Raw genomic sequence first — 21,587 nt, 5'->3', positions numbered from 1 at the left:
CTAGCTTTCTGGTCATTTTGAAATAATAATGAGCATTCACTGAGGTACTATGTTAAGTACTTTATTTTTTTTTTTTAAGATTTTATTTATTTATTTGAGAGAGAGAGAGAAAAAGCGCACAAGCAGGGGAAGTAGCACAGGGAGAGGGAGAAGCAGGCTCCCCGCTGAGCAGGGAGCCCGATGCGGGGCTCGATCCCAGGACCCCGGGATCATGACCTGAGCCGAAGGCAGATGCTTAACCACTGAGCCACCCAGGCACCCCATTAAGTACTTTTATATGAGTAATCATATTTAATCCTCATAGTGACCTTATGGGTTACATTAATATCCCCATTTTATAGATGATAAAACTGGCACTTAAAAAGGTTAAGCAACTTTTTTTTTTTTTAAGTAGGCCCCATGCCCAACGTGGGGCTTGAACTCATGACCCTGAGATCCAGTCGCCAGCCAGGTGCCCTAAAAGGTTAAATAACTTGCTTAGGACATGGGATAGAGCTGGGATTCAAACTCAGATGTCTCTTTGTTTCCTGATTATGTTTTTTATTAGATGCCTCATAATAAAGATCCTATAAAATCTGTTCTTAAGACTTTTATCAAAACTCCAAGTTCATTCTAGCCATTTGACTTGTAAGGAGTTTCCCCAAGAAAATAATGCAAGACAGGCGGAATATTTAACAAACATTGCTTTGATGACAAAAACCGAAAACAACCCAATTAATGTAACGATGTGAGTGTTATCTGTTTCCTTTTATAATTCATATATATGACTTTTACTAATAGTGGTTAAAATACTACTAGAAAAACAGTAACTCCAAGTCAAGAATCTTACATGTTAAAATATCTAGTGAAATCAGTAGAGGTAAGCTTTATTTTGATAAATTCTACGTTATGTATGTATTTGTTGAGCTCTTTCTGTCCACCATTCCTTCCATCCATCTGTCCAAAACTTATCTGCAGAAAGGGTCAGGAATAAGATCCAGGGATAGCTCAGAGCATTTTGTCTATGTCCTTGGGCAGGTGGGTGGAAAGGCACTTATTATACAGACAGATGTGAAGTCTTGTTACCTTTTGCTTGGTGCAGCTTGGCAAGGTTGGGATAATCTGGACTGGAAATCAGAGGTGCTAAGAGTAAGGTCCTGCTATACATACTTAGGGACTTCTGAACACCCTCCCTTTACAAACAAGTACCACAAATATAAAAGAGCACTTAGATGTTTTCAAGTTTTCCTCCTTTTCCCATTCCTCTGGCTTTTATACATTAAGGTAAGTACATATTTTTCCTAACTCTATTAAGTGCAGGATTGTGTGGTTCTTATAATATCTTTCATTTTCCCATGTTTAGGTAGGAAAATCTAGACTAGATGACACATCCTTACAAGGGAGGAGAAATGCTACCAGTAGTACAAAGATGCTAATATTGACTTTTTGGAAGGTTCTTCGACGAAACATCTGCTCCCCAACCTACGATGCCAAATGCAGTAATAAGCAAAGACTAGTTAGCTAGCAAAGTGAATGGGTGTGTTGCAATGTGTGTGTGTGTACCCATATATTTTTAGGAGGCTCTATTTTGTCTCCTGTGTCTGTGTAGTAATGAGAAGGTGTTCAGATCTGTGCTAATTTTCTATACCATGCATAAAGCCATGTGGGTAAAGTTAATGGCTTGTTTTTCAGCTCCACACCAACTGTTTTAATATATGCTCCATACCGACTATTTTCATGTATATGAAGTTACATCGATACACATTTTTATTTTACTGGATAAACTAATAATAGGGGGTACTATTTGTTGAAGAAGATAACATATGACAGCACATATGCACACACATGCAATCCGCAGGGAACTGGCTTACATCACCAACCATCACTGCCAGTATTCAGAATACGCAGAGACTGGTGCTGGTGTAAGTCCCTAGGAACAGCAGGGGTGTGTTGGAATATCTTTGTGAAGCTGACTGAGAAGTCGCATAAAGATGTTCTTTCTCTATTCTTGTGGTACGTTAAAAACTCAATTACCTTAAAAATCTGTACTTCTAAGACTTCGATCTATGAAAATAAACACTTACCCTTGAACGATTTAGTGTGTCTTTCCTTAAATCTCTTCATAAATAATTCCTAGTTAACTATTATTATTCTTGCTAACATGATTCGGCTAAGAATCTTATGAGTCCTAAGAGAGCCTATTTCCTAAGATGACCACAGACCAATGGAATTAGTTGACTTGTAATTTAAATCTTTAGTAGCCTACGGGGGGGCAGGGGGGGGTGGGTATGGGTGCACATGCGCATGTGCATCTGAATGGCACATACACATAAAACTGGAAACATAAGAATTAAAAGTAACATTTACTTTATCAGAACTCTTGCTTGGTCCTGAGCTGGTTTTTCCTCTTCTTGCCCATGAAGAATTAATTCTGCTACTTTGTGAAGCTGCTCGATACAGCGTGCTGTTACTTCTGCCAGACTTTCGATGGACAGCATATATACGTCCTGAAACAGATAAATGCAAGTAAGACAATTATTAACTGAGCAGAAACTTTTTAAAAAACCCTGTGATGTGGGGCGCCTGTCTGGCTCAGTCCATAGAAGCATGTGACTCTTGATCTTGGAGTCGTGCGTTGGGGATAGAGTTTACTTAACAACAGCCACCACCACCCTATAATGTCAAAAAAAATTATATAATTCTTTAAAAAAATGGCCTGAAAAGTTTACCCAAAGATTAATGGGCATATCTGAGGCTCTTCTAAGTAGAAATGCTGCCATAAAAAGGAAGTGTTGCCAGGTCCCCAGGGACATGGCAAGCCTTACAGCTGTGTCCCTAGTTCTTAGACCGATTCTGGGCACACACCAGGCAGGGGCTCAAAAATGCTTGTGGAAGGGCAACTGAGTAAATAAACCTCAATGGCCATTTCTTTTTACAGTGACTAAGTTTAAAAAGTTACTTTCTTGGGGCGTCTGGGTGGCTCAGCCGGTTTAGCAACCAACTCTTGGTTTCGGATCAGGTCATGATCTTGCAGTTGTGGGATCGAGCCCCTCATCGGACTCTGCGCTCAGTGTGGAGTCTGCTTCAGATTCTCTCTCCCTCCCCCTCCCATCACTCTTTCCCTCACAAATAAATAAAATCTTAAAGAAAAAAAAGTTACTTTCTCTAAAATGAAAAATTCAATGTAAAAAATGAAGTTATGGCAAACTCATTTTTGAACACAGGCAGGCTATAAATTATGCACACATAAATTTATTAAACTACAGAATAAAAACTGTGGCCGTGAAATTTTTTTGGAAAAAAGCTTCAATTACCTCATTAGTTTATGGGGCATAAAGACATTTTATAGTTACAAATTTGCATATCAGATGGAATTTTATCCTAATGATAAATCAACAGTGTTCTCAAAGATCTTTTTTCCTTTAAATTGTCATCATAAAGCTCTGGAGAAAAATGACAATATCTATGCTAAGTCACAAATTGTCCTGGCATTGAAGAATTTTCGTATTTGTCACATTAATCTTCATATTTCTTTTTTTTTTAAAGATTTTTTTTTTTATTTTTATTTATTTGAGACAGAGAGAATGAGAGAGAGAGAGCACATGAGAGGGGGGAGGGTCAGAGGCAGAAGCAGGCTCCCTGCCGAGCAGAGAGCCCGATGCGGGACTTGATCCAGGGACTCCAGGATCATGACCTGAGCCGAAGGCAGTCGCTTAACCAACTGAGCCACCCAGGCGCCCCTAATCTTCATATTTCTATACTGTTAAAACAGGGCGCAAATGAAAATGAAGTGGTTTCTCCTCACTCGAAATTCAGCTGCTAATAAAATTGAAGTCCTATTGCTGCTCTTCAGGTGGCAAATCTGAATTTATTAAATAAATAAATTTACCTCAACTGTCTTAGTTCTCCTTTCTTCCTTTTTGTCTTCTTCGGGATTTTCTGATTTCTCTTCCTTTTCTTCCTCTGTAGTGTTCTCCTCCAACTCTTCCACCATATTTATGGACACTGTAGTCTGATCTTCTTCTACCCAGTCATAAGCTTTCTTCATGGCCTGTGAAACCCCCCCATCCAACCAAAGCAACACTTTTGTTATGCAAATCTGGAGACTAAGACATTCCAATCCCAAGACTGCCCTCCACCTTCCCGGGGTGGGGTTCTCTCTGCATTCAAAAAGTTGAGGGGCAATTCCTCAGTCTCCTTAAAAACACCTTGTTGGTGCTTTCTGGTGAATATAAAGAAAGGCAAGGGGCCAGAACAGAAAGGAAGGATGGAGAGAACACTGCAGGACCTTTTTAAAGAGCACTGTAAAATGATACACAGATAAGAATGAAAATGACAGTCACCTTGAAAGAGCGATAGTATACTTTTCACTTTTCATGACCAACTATAAGAGAATAACAGTACTTTTTTTATATATATATGCGAGAGATTTAGCCAGGGTCATTGCTAAAGCAAATTTCCTCATTCGATATGTCTCATGAAGCCCTTAATGTTTCATGAACCTAATAACGTATGACGCAGGGAGGACGGAGGATGGCTCAGCTCTTGCCCAGTCACACCAGGGGAGGATGGGAGCTGTTGTCGAAGATCCGGGGCTGCTCTGTGACTAGTTTAATTTCACATGAGTGCAGGTGGAGCAACCTGTGGCAGAAAAGAATTACGGCTAACTTGACCAAGCAGAACGGCCTCCCTTCCCTGCCTGTTATTCCCTGAATTTAGAAAGGGCAGCCTCACCCAGCTTTTATCATGATAGTTTAAAGCTGTTTGCTTAAGTGCAAGTTGTATCTGGGTTTATGTTAAACTTGCTTCTCCTCTTAAAGCTCACCTGATTTTGTCAATAAGCCAGTGGGACCTTGGAGGCACCACACGCACACGCACATGCGCGCGCGCACACACACACACACACTCTCTCTCTCTCTCTCTCTCTCTCTCTCTCTCTCTCCCCCTAAGCAGGGGCAGGTGCTACACAGAGATGAATGAGGCAATTTCCCACTGTGTTCAAGTCACTGACCTGTCAGAATCGGTGACCTCTATCTGAGATAAAGAAATTACTCATATCTCCCCCTCACTGCCTCATCCTGTCCTTTCCTCACCCACCTTGATAAGTGAGGGGCCTGCATTCCCTACTGCTTGCTAAAGAGAAGGGAAGAAAAAAAGAGTGAGCGAATGGGAAAAAAAGCACAGTTTTAAGTAATTAATAATGAGTGTCCTCATTGAGAAACTCCACAGCAAGACCTTATACTAAAACTTGCAAAACGTACAATTAGAAGAAGCCAGAGTGATAAAGCTGGATCGTTCTTGGACACCATGTGGCACTGGCATTTGGGGTGGGTGGGGGGAGACGTGTGGCTGACTGGGCTGGTGGGCTTCTGTTTGCCTGATTCTGGCACGTCCCCCAGTGGGGATAGGGGAGATGGAATCTGAAAAAGCCCTTTGGTGATTCTGCACCTTGTCCTTCCCCTGCGCGGAAGATACCCACTGCTCTGATATACAATTCTATCTTGAGGAGAAGTGACTTGATCAAGGTCACAGGGTAATTACTAGTTAAGTTGCAACTAAAATGCATGTCTCAGCATGGCACAGTCTTGCATGTTCTCTCCCAACACATTTCACTGTGTGGCCTCCTGGGATCTTAATTACCGGCCTCATACTCTCCTCCCCTCGTGTGCCATTTGGGGCTTGGGGTTTTTCCATTTCAGGTGGATCACTTGAATTTTACAACCAATACCTTTAAAAAGCACAGCAACAATAAAAACTCCGACATAGCGCTGACCTTATTGAGTTTGTCAGGCGTGGCTGCAACATGTAATTCAAAGAGAAGTTCCGTAAGCATGCTAGCAAATTCTTCTCCCTTTTCTTCTAAGGCTGGAAATAGAAAATGACAGAAGTAAGAAGCATGATTTATTTTTCATCCTTCAAAATGTGGCAGCTCCCCTGACCTTACAGCCTGCAGTCAGAGTCAAAGTGGGGGGGCTGCAGCAGCGCCCCAACCCTCCCACCCCCTGGCTTACAAGCATGACAGTCAGGCAATCAGCTACTGCTGTGTGAGGGACTGCCCAAGCCTTGTTGCTCCACGTTCTAGTTGGGGTGCCCCCAGGCTGGCCTGAAGGCAACATGAGGACAGGGAGGGACGATCTGTCTTGCTCACAGCTATAGATGATCGGTAGCTATTTGTTGAAGGAGTGACTGAATGAACAAATGAATGATGTATCTCAGGTCTAGAAGACCTGGACCACACTGTATTTATGACCTGGAGTATTGTTGTGCTTAGCACTGCAACCCTAATAATACCCAGGGCACCCTTTTATGTCCACAGAGCCACCGTGCTAAGCAAGCAGAACTGGTCTCCACGGGCCATACACTATCTGATGTAACGACACTGAATCTCTGGAGAGATGTCCCAAGGTTTGCAAGGACACCTATTGGTCCCATAATACTTCTTAGTATTCTTCCTTCCAGAATGGGAGCTACCTAAGGACAGACATGCTATTTGTTTCTACTCATTCCTGAATCCAGAGTATCTAACACAGTGCCTGGAACATAAGTGTTTAATAAATACTTAGTATTTATTTAATAAATATTATGTATTTATTGTAAGTATTTATTAAATAAGTATCAAATAGTTTGTTGATAAATTATGTCATATAGAATAATATATATATATCACATATATCATGTTATGCATAACATATCCTCACATAAAAATAAATTGATATCATTGGTGGGTAATAAAGAGAGATTTTTAAAAGTTATAATCTTATTTCTTTTTCTCATTTATATCTATGGGTTGAAGCCATTTTTAAAGTTTCTAAGTGCTAAAGAATTGACTACACAATGGGTTTACCACCAGTTTGGGGAGGAATAAAAGCATCATTAATCTGCCCTGATTAAACCATCTGAAAATACTCTGGCTTACGTCAGTGGGTGAGGGCAGTAGGTTCAGGGAAAACTAAGCCATGTGAGAAAAACTGTATTTAACACTTGTGTGTATGTGCCCTTTTCTGTTTTACAGACAAAATGGCTAATTAGCAGCTCGTGAAGATAGCCAGGGTAACCTGTAGGTCTTTGTTCACAATATTTGGCTTCATCATTTTATCATCACCTAGAATCCACATATTCTCAGGGGAGAGACAGATTAATAAACAGATTAGAGAAGTAAAACATACATGTCAGATGATAAGTTTTATGGAGAAGTATAAACCGAGGCAGAGGAATAGGGACGGCTGGGGGTTGGGAAGCAAGAAGGCAACTGACAAGGTGCCATTTGAGTAATGACCTGAAGGAGGAGAGGGGTGAGCAACACCAGATGGGGTGCAGGAAGGGAAGTCCAGCCAACTCAAGGTCCGGGAGAGAATGTGCCCGGCTTGCTCAGGGACAGCAAGGAGGCCAGAGTGGGGGCAGGGAGGTGTGTGCCTTGGCGGGGGTGGGGGAAGAGAGAGGACTGTCTCTGTTCAGGGTGAAGCTAACACCAGCAAATAATTATAACCCAAAGAGGTAAGTGCGCTGAGTGAGGAGGCTTTTGCAGTACCTAATCTTGTCCTCAGAGGGGTGTTGAGAAGGCTTCCTGGAGGAGGTGTTGCCTGAACCTAGCCTAGCTAATGCCTACTTGCATGAAAGGAGAGATCGAGAGCTAGAGAGTCAGAGAGAGAGAGACAGAGAGAGACAAAGCTGAGATTCTCTCTCTGCTGGGCAGAGATCTTGGTCTAATCCTCTCTAGGTAGGCAAAGTAAGAGGGGGTAGGGACACATCTGGGCGGCATCAACAAGGTCTTGTTCCCAAATTACCTGGTCCTTCTTATTTTGTATGTGGCAATGTTGCAGGGCAGAAAGAGCCCCGGACTTAGTTGTGGCAGGTGTGGGTTTTACCCCAGCTCCTGCATTCAGAGAATCTGTGGCCTGGGGCTAGTCATGGGTCTAGTCATGCCCTCCTGTAATTAAGGATAATAAAACCCACCCATTGGGGCACCTGGGTGGCTCAGCTGGTTAAGCAACTGCCTTTGACTTGGGTCATGATCCCGGGGTCTTGGGATCCAGCCCCAAATCTCACTCCCTGCTCAGCGGGGAGCCTGTTTCTCCCTCTCCCTCTGCCCTTCCCCCCTGCTTGTGCCCTTATTCAAATAAATAAAATCTTTAAAAAATAAAATAAAAACCACCATTTCAGCTGTAGCATTGCTGTAGGATCAAATAATATAACAAATGTAAAAGTGTTTTGTAAACACTAAAGTTTTATCTACCTATATTGTTATGGGCTACAAAGATATAACCATAGGGAGATTAAAAGTATCTGGGAATCATTACTCCTAAATTAGGATATAAGTACTTTGTGTAGCTCCAGCTTTAATTTTTTTTATTTTTAATTTTTAAAGATTTTATTTATTTATTTGACAGAGACATGGAGCCAGGGAGCACAAGTGGAGGGAATGGGGGAGGCAGAGGGAGAAGCAGGCTTCCCGCCGAGCAGGGAGCCCAATGTGGGACTTGATCCCAGGACCCTGGGACCATGACCTGAGCCAAAGGCAGACACTTAACCAACTGAGCCACCCAGGCACCCCTAGCTCCAGCTTTTAAATGTGCATTTGTTCTAGAAAACAGAGAAGGACACCAATACCTTTTAGCACATATTTTAGGGAAAAAAAGTCACAAAAAAAATGGAAGCGGATAAAAACAGATGACAAATAATGTTGCCACAAAGAATACCTATTACTACAGCGCTTGGTTCGTACATATGGTCCAGATCTTCACCAAGGCAATATAAATAGAAAAGAGCCTTTTAAAACCTCTTCACAACAGTGGTAAACCAAATTAGAGACCCATGGCAGTGTGATAAAATTACACGCTGCTGGAAAGACAAACATGCAAATCATTAGCTAAAGCTATCAAACGCAGAGAAGCCCAAGGTTGAGTTTATCTAAAAATGACAGTTTGTTACATTTTTCCAAGACTTGCAAATGAATTACTTAGGTGTTAAGAGGCTTTTAGGAATGTAAATGCTTACAAGAAAAAAAATGGATGAAATGCTCTGGTTTCTCCCAGAGTTTTCCTCCTGGCTTCTCTGCTCACCCCCACTGATGAGATTCCTCTTTATAGCATTTAGATAATCCCTCCACCTCTATGGAGTTGTCATGCTCCATCATAATTGGATTGATTTAATGACAACCCTGCTATTCTTTTCTCCCAGTTTTTCTTTATGTGTTTGACATTTATTTATTAAGTTAATTAAAATTAATAGTGTTTTGATAATCTGGAGATGCCCTATGGGAAAATGGATATATTATGGGAGATAACAGGGTTCTGTCACTTAAGGAGAGACGAATCTATTTCTTAAGCATGCTGCTCAGGACTTCATATATGTATATATTTTTTTGGTCATATGAAAAAAAAATCCCAGTTTACTGAAGCTCTATATTAAGACTGGAACACATCGTAGGTAGTAACATTTTCCATTTAATAGTATTGAATCAAGGTTCCTCTCTAAGAAATTGCGCTAGTTGGGGATGCATACTGCTTTTACTTGCACGGGCAACACTAGTGCTTTGATGTTAGGAGGAATCTGGGATCTTCTTTTTATCCTTTCTGAATGACACATCCTATAGGATTAAGATTTACCTTTGGCACCATGAAACCAAAGAGAAATAACCTGGATCCTTTTGGGCGATCGTTACTCTGGAAATTGGTTCATCTTGGGCCCATAATACTACCTGTATGAACTCTGACAGCTGGTGTCTTAGTTTCTCATTATTAAAACAAAAACAAGGCTGTCCTCCTTTGTGACTCTTTTTTTTTTTTTTTTCTAATTTATTCATGAGAGACAGAGAGAGAGAGGCAGAGGGAGAAGCAGGCTCCCAAGGAGCAGAGAGCCCGATGCGGGACTCGATCCCAGGACCCCGGGATCACGACCTGAGCCGAAGGCAGACGCCCAACCATCTGAGCCACCCAGGTGCCCCCCTCCTTTGTGACTCTTGCAGAAACACACAAATGCTCAAAAACATCGTTCTCCAATAGCCTCGTTGCCATTGGCCTCTTCCTATTCTTCAGTATAATTGAGTCTTCTATTTTGATGCAATGAGCATAAATCTCATTCAACTGAAGGCACATAAGGTCCGCATGGGTGATAAAGCAGGAGATGGTATTTAAATAAGTTTGCAAATGCTTAGAATAATTTTGCCCTGAGCATCGAGGCTGAAGCACTTGGCCCTCATGTCTGAGCCTTGATTAAAAGTATGCAACACACCTGGGCAGAAAACACTTCCAGCTACTCGATGGGGCTGAATGTGCATGATCACTACTCTGTGTGTGGGTGATAAGTACAATCATAAATAAAAATACAGTTTACTGTACCTTTACTACTTCCCCAGCATTGTTTTAGTACTTTAACAATACCGGAGAACATTCTTGAGCAGTTCTGTGCGCCAAGCTCTGTAAAATATATGTTTACGTACATTATCTAATTTGAGCCTCACAATAGCCCTTGGGAATATGTATCCGTGTCTCCATTTTACAGATGCAGATAATGAGTTTCAGAAAGGTTATATAACTCGTTCTAGGCCATGCAGCCAGCTCGCGGTGAAAATATTTCAAATGGACCTTTGAGAGAGGAGGAGCCAGCCTTGTGTGTCAGCCTCACCCGAACAACGGTGGCTGTGGGACTAGGTGATGATACCAGTAAGAAATCACTCTCCATGTACAACAGCAAATGTTTTGCTATATTCTGCTCCTAATTAAATGGGCAACATAAAGCAATTCTTTTTTTAATTGCCCTCGATATTTTTTCTTAAATATTTATTTATTTGAGAGTGAGGGCACAAATCGGGGGGGGGGGGCAGAGGGAGGAGAAGCAGACTCCCCACTGAGCAGGGAGCCCACATGGGGCTCGATCCCAGGACCCTGAGATCATGACCTGAGCTGAAGGCAGACGCTTAGCCAGCTGAACCACCCAGGTGCCCCTAAAGTAATTCTTAAGCATGTCTAACTTTGAAAACCTTTTTTTCCCCTCTCAGGGAAGACTTGCTTCAGACAAAACAGGTCCTCATCTCCTTGGGGTCCGTGTCTTTGGCTGGCTGGAGGATTATCAGGAGCGTGCACCTGGCTCAATTCAGTGATTGACAACCTGATACATCCTCCCTCCCCCCGATTGCACTTTCTAGACGGAGGGCAGGCCACTTACAAATACACGTTAACTCCTAAGCATATAAATTAAGTATAATAAGAAAAATCTAAGGAGAAATCTATTGAGAGACCTGCCTGCTGCATGCAGATAAAGGCTGTGCTCAGTGCACCGCATTCTTGGCTCCTTTGCCAAGGGTGCCTGGGTGGCTCAGTCGTTAAGCGTCTGCCTTCGGCTCAGGTCATGATCCCAGGGCCCTGGGATCGAGCCCTGCATCGGGCTCCCCGCTCAGCGGGAAGCCTGCTTCTCCCTCTCCCGCTCGCCCTGCTTGTGTTCCCTCTCTTGCTGTGTCTCTCTCTGTCAAATAAATAAAATCTTAAAAAAAAAAAAAATCTTTAAAAGAAAAAAAAAAGACGCCTCCCTCAGGAGTGCCCACCTGGAGAAAGAAGGCTATAGATCACGTGGTCAGCTCCTGTCACGAGAGCAGGTGCACAGAGTGTTTTGGAAGCGAGGAGGAGGAGCTCTTGAATGAAATAATTCCCCATTGAAAGGGCTGTCTGTAATAACCTCTTTGTTTTGCTCTTTAACTGATGATTTTCCTTTACCTTGTTCTTCTTGATTCTCTTCATTCTCGAATTCTTTGGCTGCAAAGATGTCTTTAATGGAAATTAGGTCGTTTTTTAAGAGTTCCAGCTTCTCTCCATCGAGTGATGCTAAAAATGACTGAACCTGAAAAAAGAAATGGGTCAGCATAACTGTCATCTTTTCCTGTTAATCACGTTTATGTACAGCTGTCATCAGGGCTCCCAGGACTGAGGTGATTTGGTGGCGTGGGGGGCAAGGCCGGGTTGAATGCTGGACTTACTGCCTATGAACTGTGCGACTTTGGGTGAGTTACAGAAGCTCCCTGGGCCTGTTTTTTAAATTTTGAAGTGAGATCCACACTTCATTGTGATCCTTTGTGAGGTAAATGAAACAGCAAAGGTGAAGTAACTACCCAGGTGCAAACAGCAGAAGCTAAATAAGTCGTGGCGGTAGCCCTTCTAGCCTCGTGGGCAAAACACATGGGCTGTCAACTCTGAATTCAAATACGAGCCCCTCACTGATGAATTGTGTGCCCTTGGGAAAATGAGGACGAAAAGCATCTACCATGTAAGGTTATTTTGAAGGTTCAATTAAATAATATACCTAATACTTGTAGGGGCTCCTGGCCAGCTCAGGCGGAAGAACATGAGAGCTCGATCTCAGGGTCGTAAGTTCGAGCCCCATGTCGGGTGTAGAGATTATTAAAAAAATAAACTTAAAAAAAAAGTGCTTGTAGTGAAGGTCAAGAAATTACACATATATTACGTATGTTAACATACAGAAGAATATTAATATATATAATACATATACACATAAACCCATAAAGAAATGTTTTATACATACAGATATACGTATATACTTGCTAGATGTGGGTTATTGAACCGGGGTTACAAAAACACACGAGATGCATTTTTCTCCTCCGAGATCTTGCAGGCTAGAGGAGGGAGGCCCAGGTTAACCGCTAACAGCCATGACAGATATGAATAGAGTGGCAGTGGGGTACCAGGGAGGGAACTTCAGTCCCCCTTAGGGAGGCAAGAGGGTGGGCAGGGAGAGTTCACAGAGGATGATGCTTGAACTGATATCCTCCCTGCTCATTGTCTTCAGAACCCCTCTTTTCAAACTGTCCTCTGTAAACATTTGAAAATTATCTGCACACATGGCCAGTCATCCTCTGCGAATCTGAAGACTGATCTGAATTTCCAAAATGGCCAAAGTGCACGGAGAACCATGTAAAAAATGAAGTAGGGGGGAGGTGGGTGGGGGGATGGGGTAACTGGGTGATGGGCATTAAGGAGGGCATGTGATGTGATAAGCACTGGGTGTTATACGCAACTGATGAATTACTGACCTACATCTGAAACTAATGATGTACTATAGGTTGGCTAATTGAATTAAAAACAGAAAAATAAAAAAATAAAATCTAGGCCGCAAGTAGAGTGCGACATAATGGAAACTACTCAATCACTATTGTTAAATAAATGAGCGAATGGTTTCTGAAAAAAAAAATGAAGTAAGGGTATAAAGTAGTAAGGTTTTCATGTTTTCATTCTGCAGGTCAAACACTTGCTCTGGAGGGAAAGCCCATAGACGCACCACAATGCCTTTGGAATATGTTTTAATACTCATTATGGTAGTAGATTCACACGCCAGGATAAGTGAGAGAGAGAGCATCAGGGATGCCAGGGCACCATTTTCCTAAAAATCGTAATGCATATCACCAGGGCATAATGCAATCGGCAAGGAGGCTGGGGAGAAGCTCAGCAGGAAGCCATCAACACAAAACTCATTAGCGAGAGAGTTCAGCAGGTGGAAGGAAATGCACCCTGCATGATGGCTGCCAGCAGGCCTTTTTGCTCTGACCTTTTCAGAGCCTTTTTTTCAGCTCATACACTCATGAGTAGGCCTCAGGGTCCTAGATAGACCCACGGCAGATTCCTACACTCTAGATATATTTTCCAAACAGCAGTTTTCTAGGAGTAAAATTAAAAGGTAATTATTGAATCCATGGGCTTGAGCACAACACGGGTGAAAATGTATACACAGGTGTGAGACATTATGGCTTCCCCATGGCTCCTGGAGGGTAGCCAGCCTCTGGGAGGGAAGGCACTGGGGTTTTATGCTTTGGGTATCCTTTGGGAAGGGTTCTTTTTAGCAAAGGACTCTATTGTCAGCGTCTTTCTACCACAGTATCTCTTTTGCTTCCTCCTAGTTCTTTCCATTATGCCAAGGTGATGAGCAATGAATCTTTACTTCAATCCAGTAATAAATAATCATGCACTCCTCAATAAATATTCATAGAATGCTGACTATATGCTTGGCACTGTGCTAAGTGTTGTTGGAAACACAAGGGTAGACAGTCTGCCTTGTCAATCTTTTTCCTGAAAGGGAGTATGGGGTGCCATTTTGAAGATTCTTGTTTACTGTTTTTGTTAGCTATTGAGTATAATAGCAATAGAAATTATCAGGTTTTTTTCTTAAGATTTATAGTATACCACATTGCCATGCCTGTTGCCATCCTAGAATCAATCTAAGAGAATAGTCATGATAGTAATTCCTTATATTTCTGTGCAATGTGTCAAAGTTTTAGCCAACGAAATGTCGACAGAGGTGATGTGTATCATTTCTGGGTCAAAGCTCTTAAAAAATGGGAGTGGGGGCACCTGGGTGGTGCATTGGTTGAGTGTCCGATTCTTGGTTTTGGCTTAGGTCATGATCTCAGGGTCATGAGATCGAGCCCCATGACAGGCTCCATGGGTGGGGAGCCTGCTTGGGGTTCTCACTTCCTCTCCCTCTGCCCTTCCTGCTCATGCCCTTTCTCCCTAAAAATAAATAAATAAAAATATTTTTTTAAAAATGGGAGTGTACCCTCTACACTCTCTGTCCTTATGCTGTTAGGATAAAGAAGACAAGGAGGCCCTAGAGGATGGTGACAGCCAATACTCAGACCCAGGGGAGTACACAGGGCCAAAGGGATGTGCCCACACAGAGCCCACACTCCCTCTTCCAGACCACTCTCTAGGTACTAAAGTTACTAAAGTTTCCCTTCCACAGCCTGTATGGATCTCTTCCCAGGCTATGCTCCTTGTGGTGGGACCATCCACCTCTTAGATGTTTGGAGGGCTGCAGGTGCAGCTTGAACCAGGGCATCCTCACATGTGAACAGAAAGCTTCTTGAAGGGAGAGACAGCTAGAAATAAAGGGACAAGAGCAGGCAGGAGGGTGGTGGGACATGTGAGGGATTTGAGAATTCTGAATGGGAACCTGGTTTTCAAAGTCGTTATGAAAGTGTGTTTGTTGAGGTAGGATGACGGAATATATTTTCTTTAACAGTTTGTTTCAAAAGTCCTTTAACTTTTTTTTTTTTGAGATTTTATTTATTTGACAGAGAGCACATGAGCACAAGCAGGGGGAGGGGGAGAGGGAGAAGCAGGCTTCCCGCCAAGCTGGGAGCCCGACAGGGGACTCAATCCCAGGACCCCGGGATCATGACCTGAGCTGAAGGCAGAAGTGTAACTGACTGAGCCACCCAAGTGCCCCAAAAGTCCTTTAGCTTTTAAGTATTTGGTATGTGTAGGAGGTCTAGTTAAATTTGAATTCTAAATAAATAATATTTTCTTAGTATGAGGGTATGTCCCAAATATTGCACAAGACATATTTATACTAAAAAAGTATCCATTGTTTATCAAAAGTTGAAGTTTCACTTGTCATCCTGTGTTTTTATTTGCTAAATCTGACAACCCCAGTAGGGCTCTCCATTTGTATTCTTGCCAGAGGCCTGTGAACATCAGGATGGGTCTAGTGGAGCCCCAAGATGGACAGAGTCTGGCCGCTGAATCCCCAAAGCAGGAAAGCTGCCTGATGACCAGGCACTCCCATCTTGGACTATTATAGGCATGAGGACAACTCCTACTGATTTTGACCCATATGTTTTTAGGACTTGTTTATTACAGCACCCAGTGACTATCGATACTAATCCATGAAAACATTCTGCATTCCTTACCATGAATACTACTATAAAAATCTCGGGGGGGGGAGGGGGCGCCTGGGTGGCTCAGATGGTTAAGCGTCTGCCTTCGGCTCAGGTCCTGATCCCAGGGTCCTGGGATCGAGCCCCGCATCGGGCTCCCTGCTCTGCGGGGAGCCTGCTTCTCCCTCTCCCACTCCCCCTGCTTGTGTTCCCTCTCTCGCTGTCTCTCTCTGTCAAATAAATAAATAAAATCTTAAAAAAAAAAAAAAAATCTCTAGGCCGGGGGCGGGGGGAGGAAGAAAGCAGAGCTCATAGGAGCAGTGTGCAAACAGAGGGAAATGTTTGCATTTCCTCCAGGGACCAAATCCCCTTCCTAGCAACATCGGTCCTTTGGGGCTCTTTTCTAGGGACCTGGGACTTTCACAGCTGAGACCTGCAATGAAACCCACCAGAGTAGACTCTCTCTACACCATGATAACCTTAAGGGTCAAGCATCCCTGTCATGTTTTTAATAATAACACACACATACATATAACATAAGAATACATGTAAAAATAAAATGTCGACATACATGCATATATACCTACATGTATAAAAAGGCAGCTAACATTTATTGAGAACTTATTATGTATTAAGCGAGCTGCAACTGGCTTCACATGGATTATCTCGTTTAATTCTTTTAATACTCCTACGAGGTAGGTTTTATTATTATTATTCCCATTTCATAGAAATTGGAGATTGAAGTGAGATGGGTCCAAAATCATACAGCTACTGAATGGTATTTGATCACGTAATGGCTAATTCGAAATCCAGCTTTTGTAGGAGCAATTTGTGCTGCCGTGGAAAACTGCATTTTCTAGAGCATGCATTACCAGATTATCTGATTCTGAGTCTATGGGAGCAATTTCACAGCTCTTTAGATTGTAGCTCACTGATAGCAGTGCAAAATAATTCTTGTCTATAGACAGGTGAGTAGATTCTGTCTAGCAGAGGGCCAACCTCCCCTCCTGTGGAAAAAACAGGTTTATGCCCATTTGCACATTCATTTCAAAATTGCTTTACTCCATACAAATGTGTGTGTTGGCTTTTTCCCTTGAACCAGTTATAACATTCCTTCATGTAATAAGGGGGCTAAATAAATTCTTTAATTCATGTTCATTTTGCATCTGTATATGAGGCACGATTTTGCTTTTTAAAAAAATCACCCTTTCACAGTTTCACCAGAAGACTCTCCCTGATGGCTCATGGTAACAACAAGAGGAAATAAGCACAGATAGTAACATGTAACTCAATCACCTGGAGGGAGGGCCATTTCCATCCTGTTTGGTTCTTGGTGGCCTGTTACCCGGCAGAGGCCATTTTTCCCCGTCTAGGTGGGCATCAGGAATGTCTCCACCCCCTCAGAGTCCTAACTTAGGGACGTGGCCGAGAGAGAGTCAAGAATCACTTCTCCGTTCTAAAGCCCCCTTCCAACCTCCTCTTCGCATCAGAGGGCCTGCTTCTCTCCAGCCAATGTTACTGAGATGACCCAGAGCCTCTCCCAGGAGGTTCCCAGGGTGCTGCCCTGTGGGCTCCACCGGAAATACACCCCGAAGTACAGTCAGCCTGACTTTCACACGAAAGAGCTGTATGTACAATTAAATGAATCAATAGGTTTAAACTGCTTAGAAGAGTGACTATAGAAGGGCCATATGAATATTGGCTCAATAACCCTCCCTCCCACATAGATCCTCTAAAAAAAAAAAAAAAATCTCCAAACCCTGCTGATGTCTGCTATTTCTGTTTTGCTTCTTGAGATCCCAGTGGGGGAATGCGAATGTGCGGGGCTGTCAGGTAATTCCCAGGTTTCTGTTCAGGAACATTCTCAAATAGAACTTTAACTCCCAGTATGATGATCCTGCCTTTGGTGGCCCAGGCATTTTAACAAATGGGTGAATAAACCACTATATAGCCCCTAAAACCGTATTTAAACCCTGCAGTCTGGAAGAAACCTCAGCTGCTTTGTTTTCACAGGGTGGAAGTGGCAGCCTGGCCTGGTAGGGCATCCCTGGTCTGGGTGCTACATCACCAAAGGGAAGCACAGGGCCAGGAGCCTGACAGCCAAGTTTCTGAGCAGCCTTCTGTCCCATGAGCTGGGGGCAGTGAGGACTGTTGTTTTGCTGGCCCTCTTGGGGCCGGGGCGGGGTAATAGCTTAGCACTGGACAGAGAGGAAGTAAGATGGCACATGAGGAGGTCATCAGGCTGTAGAATATTTGTGACCTCAGCCCAATACTAATGAGGCCCTAAAAATGAGATATTTTAATGGCAGACTTTCCAGTTTCTTTCGTGTGTAAGAAAACACATTAGTGACCGTGGTATTTTAAGCGACCAGGGCAGACATACCTTGCTTTCACTTTCATTGGAAAGAATTTCCAGAGCTTCCAGGTGCGACAAACCTTGATATTCATCAAACAGCATCCCATAGTGGGCAGTCCTCTCGGCCGTCAGCTGCTGGGCCAGTCTCTCCTTCTCTTTCTCCTTGGCTTCCCTTAACATCTGCAGAAACACACAATGTTTGTGCCCTGGATGTAGGCTTGAAAGCCTCATTTCCTTTGTATGATGTAGGGAGAGATGAGGACTGGCTTTGTCTTTGTGTCACTTAGGAATTTCTAACAAAATGATTCTTTCATTGATTCTACTGACAGTTTTTACATATTACACGTCGAATCTTACATGTTCACTATATACACAACAAAGCAAAAATTCTACCGCTCGCAAGAGGATTGGAAAGAAGCAAAACAGAAGCTGAACGAACAGTGGTTTCCGCTGAAGTGTTTTCTGTGTGTGTGATTAATTTCCTTATTTTCTGAAACACCCGAATTTTCTATAGTGAGCAAATTGATGTACACCGGGAAAGTGTAATCTGTTGTGATAGGGTTCATTGCAACTTCCGCACCCAGCCAGACCTCAGAGTAGCCACAAGTTGGTCTTTGATCGGAGTTACATTATTTTAAAAATTTTATGTGTGGTTATTAACCATCTTCGATGAAAAAAAATTCATAAAATATAAACTCATAATGCATTCCTTGTCAGATACTTGGTATAAATAAGAATATTAGCTTATCAATTCTTGAGAAGTAAGACTGGGAATGGAGTTCCTCTCCATGTTGATCATTTTTCTCCAGTTATTTTTTGTTGATTACATAAAGAGAACAAAAGGAACACGAGTACCTCAGTCACTCCCAATTTCCTCCACTTGCTTTCTGTGATTCTAAGCATCTTTTATGTGATTCCTCATTAAGTTTCCTGGGCATTATGTTTATAGGGTTCTTTAGTATCTCTGGAGAGCACCATAAACACAGTGGCTGCCACAAGTTCACAAGGGAAAGATCATGGAAGAACAGACCGTGGTTTTTACTGGGTGTCAATAAAACTGGGTGTCTTCTCCTTCTGGGTTCTTGAGGCCATTAGCCAAAAACTCACTGGGCTTCCGACAGAATTCTCCCCTCTGTCTGTCTGTAAGACTACATATGCACGAGCTCTGAATTTTAAAATTTTCAAAACAACTCCATCAAATGATCACTGGGGATTTTTTAACACTTACAATAAAACCCAACTATTCTCACTGATCTTCCTGACTCGGCACTGGTAAAACAAAACAACCAAGCGACACCAAAATTGCTTCCTTTCCCGAGAGCCACTTCTGTCTCTAACTTTGTGCTTTGGAACAGAGGGGAAGGGATGAAATGAAGGGGGCGTGGGGAAGGTCGCTCTGGAATGATTTGGATTCACTCAGAAGATAGAGAGAAATTAAAGTTGCTTAAAGAAGAACTGGCTTCCCAGAGGATGTCGGTCTATTTTCCACCTGGAAAGGAAAAGGAGATGGTTTGGAACAGCAATGAGTGGTTGTGGCGTGGGAGTCTTCTTCCGGACAGAAGGGTAGCTCTGGAGACTTGCGTCTGTGGGTCCGGAGACCACCCCGTGCCATGCAGATAGAACACAGGAGAAGTTCAGGGAATGTGTGTAGGAACATTTTGGGCTTCTACAGTTACTCAGTGTGGATTAGGAAAAACCCAACAGACTTCCCTATGTCAATGGACGGCAGCTTCATCCTTTGAGCTGTTCATGCCAACACCCGTGGAGTCGCTCTTGCTGCCTCCTTATCTCACACCCCACGTTCCCTCCAACAGGAAGTCTGGGTTGATCTTCAGAATATCCCTGGAATCAGCATTCCCTGCCCCCAGGGCTCCACACTGAGCCCCCACGTCCTCCTGCTTAGGTAACAGCACTTGCCCCCGGAGGAGGCAGTGAGAATTGCAGCATCAGTGACCAACGGCCCCGGATGCTGGATTCACTCAGAAGATAGAGAGAAATTAAAGTTGCTTAAAGAAGCAATCCACGCCTCCTGTGATGAATCACCAGTGCAGCAGGGACCCTGGGGAGACCTGTCCCGGGAGATCAGCTGAAGGACTGTCCCAGGGCTCTGCCCGCCTTTCCTCAGAGGACACAGCAACCTAGGATGCTTTCACCCCATCTTCTCTCCCTCTCCCGATCCCTGGGGTCAGACGTGCATCTTAGTCTGACGGCCCTCTCAGCCGTCTTGCCCCCCACTTCCACTTTCTCGCTCAGCATTTCCCCTAATAAAATCCTCACATGTCAAGGCCATCTTGGCCTCTGTTCCTGGGACAGCCTGCACGGGTACACACTCGACCTGGTCTCCCTGCCCTCAGCCCTCCCCATACCCAGTCTGTTTTCAACACAGTGACTAGAGTGCTCCTGTTACAGGCAGATCTTGTCACTCCTCTTTTCGAAATGCTGTAACGTTTTCCCCATTTCACTAACGGTACAACCTGAAGTCCCTACAAATGCCCTCCAGGATTTGCCATGACCTGCTCCCCATTAGTAATCTAGCCTCATCTGTAATAGTTCTCCTCCCGGCTCACTCCTTTCCCACCATGTAGTATCTTGTTCTTTGTCCACACTAGACAGTCCTGCCCCAGGGCCTTTGCACAAGCTGCTCTTGCTGCATGGAATGTGCCTCACTCAGATTTCAGCATGGTCAAGCCCCCCATCTCCTTAAATTATTTGCTCAACTGTCATCATCTCCATGAGGCCACCCCCCCAACAATCCAATTTAATACCTAACCTGCCCCTCACTCCTACATACCTTCTTCCTGCTCTTTTTCCTTTTTTCCCCCACAGCACTCAATCATCTTTTAAAATACTAGATAATGTTGATGGTTTGTTTATCTCTCCTCACTGTAACAAAAACTCCTTAAGGACAGGGATTTTTATCCATTTTGGCTACTGATGTATCTCAAGTGCTTGGAAGGGTGCCTGGCACATAGTGGACATTCAAAATGCGTCTGTGGAATGAATGAATGAATGAATGAATGAAAAGTTACTGTGTGGCAGGAAGTTAGAGTCAGTAGTGTTGTGGGGATCCATGTGAATTAGAGGTGCCGTGCTCAAGTGTGCCCCCGAATGTTGGGTACCATACTCATTGCACTTTTCTGATGTGTAATTAGAATAAACATTACAGATGGCTAGTGTGGATTCTCAGGTGACATATTTCCATGAGCATTGCTCCTTACTTTTTAGCAATAGGCTGATAAAAATTGTGAAGGTGGCCCCAAACCTACAGTAATCTGGGAACCTGACCAGATCCAGTTCTCCATTTTAGAGGTGTGTAAATTTCAGACGAGAGTAGAATTAGCCAGTTTCTGTACTTGGTCACATTTCCCCCACATTATCAGTTTCTTAACCAGAATCAAATTTATATACCTACATATATACTTACATATGTATACATAGGAATGCTTATATGTACACATATGTAATATATGTATGTATGTGAATATATATGTATATATATGTATATAGAAATTTTATAGATATATGAAATCTCATGGCAAAAATATTCCTACGTGCTCACCAAATATCCTTTTCCTCCTAGACACATGGCTAAAC

The 21,587-nt window shown here is 43.1% G+C and overlaps 1 protein-coding gene across 8 annotated transcripts in view; it reads right to left on the bottom strand.

Moving 5' to 3' along the window:
* FAM114A1 (family with sequence similarity 114 member A1) overlaps positions 1-21,587 on the bottom strand; it is a 67,959-nt gene that overhangs the window by 8,151 nt on the left and 38,221 nt on the right. For all 8 annotated transcript variants that reach the window (XM_045881313.3, XM_045881315.3, XM_064584374.1 and 5 more), the window contains 5 exons: positions 18,021-18,173; positions 11,688-11,811; positions 5,753-5,844; positions 3,869-4,030; positions 2,347-2,486 (listed from right to left, as the gene is read on the bottom strand). In XM_045881313.3, coding sequence (XP_045737269.1) covers positions 2,347-2,486; positions 3,869-4,030; positions 5,753-5,844; positions 11,688-11,811; positions 18,021-18,173 — 671 coding nt within the window. The remainder of the gene's footprint in view (positions 1-2,346; positions 2,487-3,868; positions 4,031-5,752; positions 5,845-11,687; positions 11,812-18,020; positions 18,174-21,587) is intronic.

This window comes from Mirounga angustirostris, unplaced genomic scaffold (assembly GCF_029215605.1).
Source record: "Mirounga angustirostris isolate CCGP_5_RB_7025 unplaced genomic scaffold, mMirAng1.0.hap1 SCAF_2, whole genome shotgun sequence".
Classification (NCBI taxonomy): Eukaryota; Metazoa; Chordata; class Mammalia; order Carnivora; family Phocidae; genus Mirounga; species Mirounga angustirostris.
This window is presented reverse-complemented; position numbering and strand designations above follow the sequence as displayed.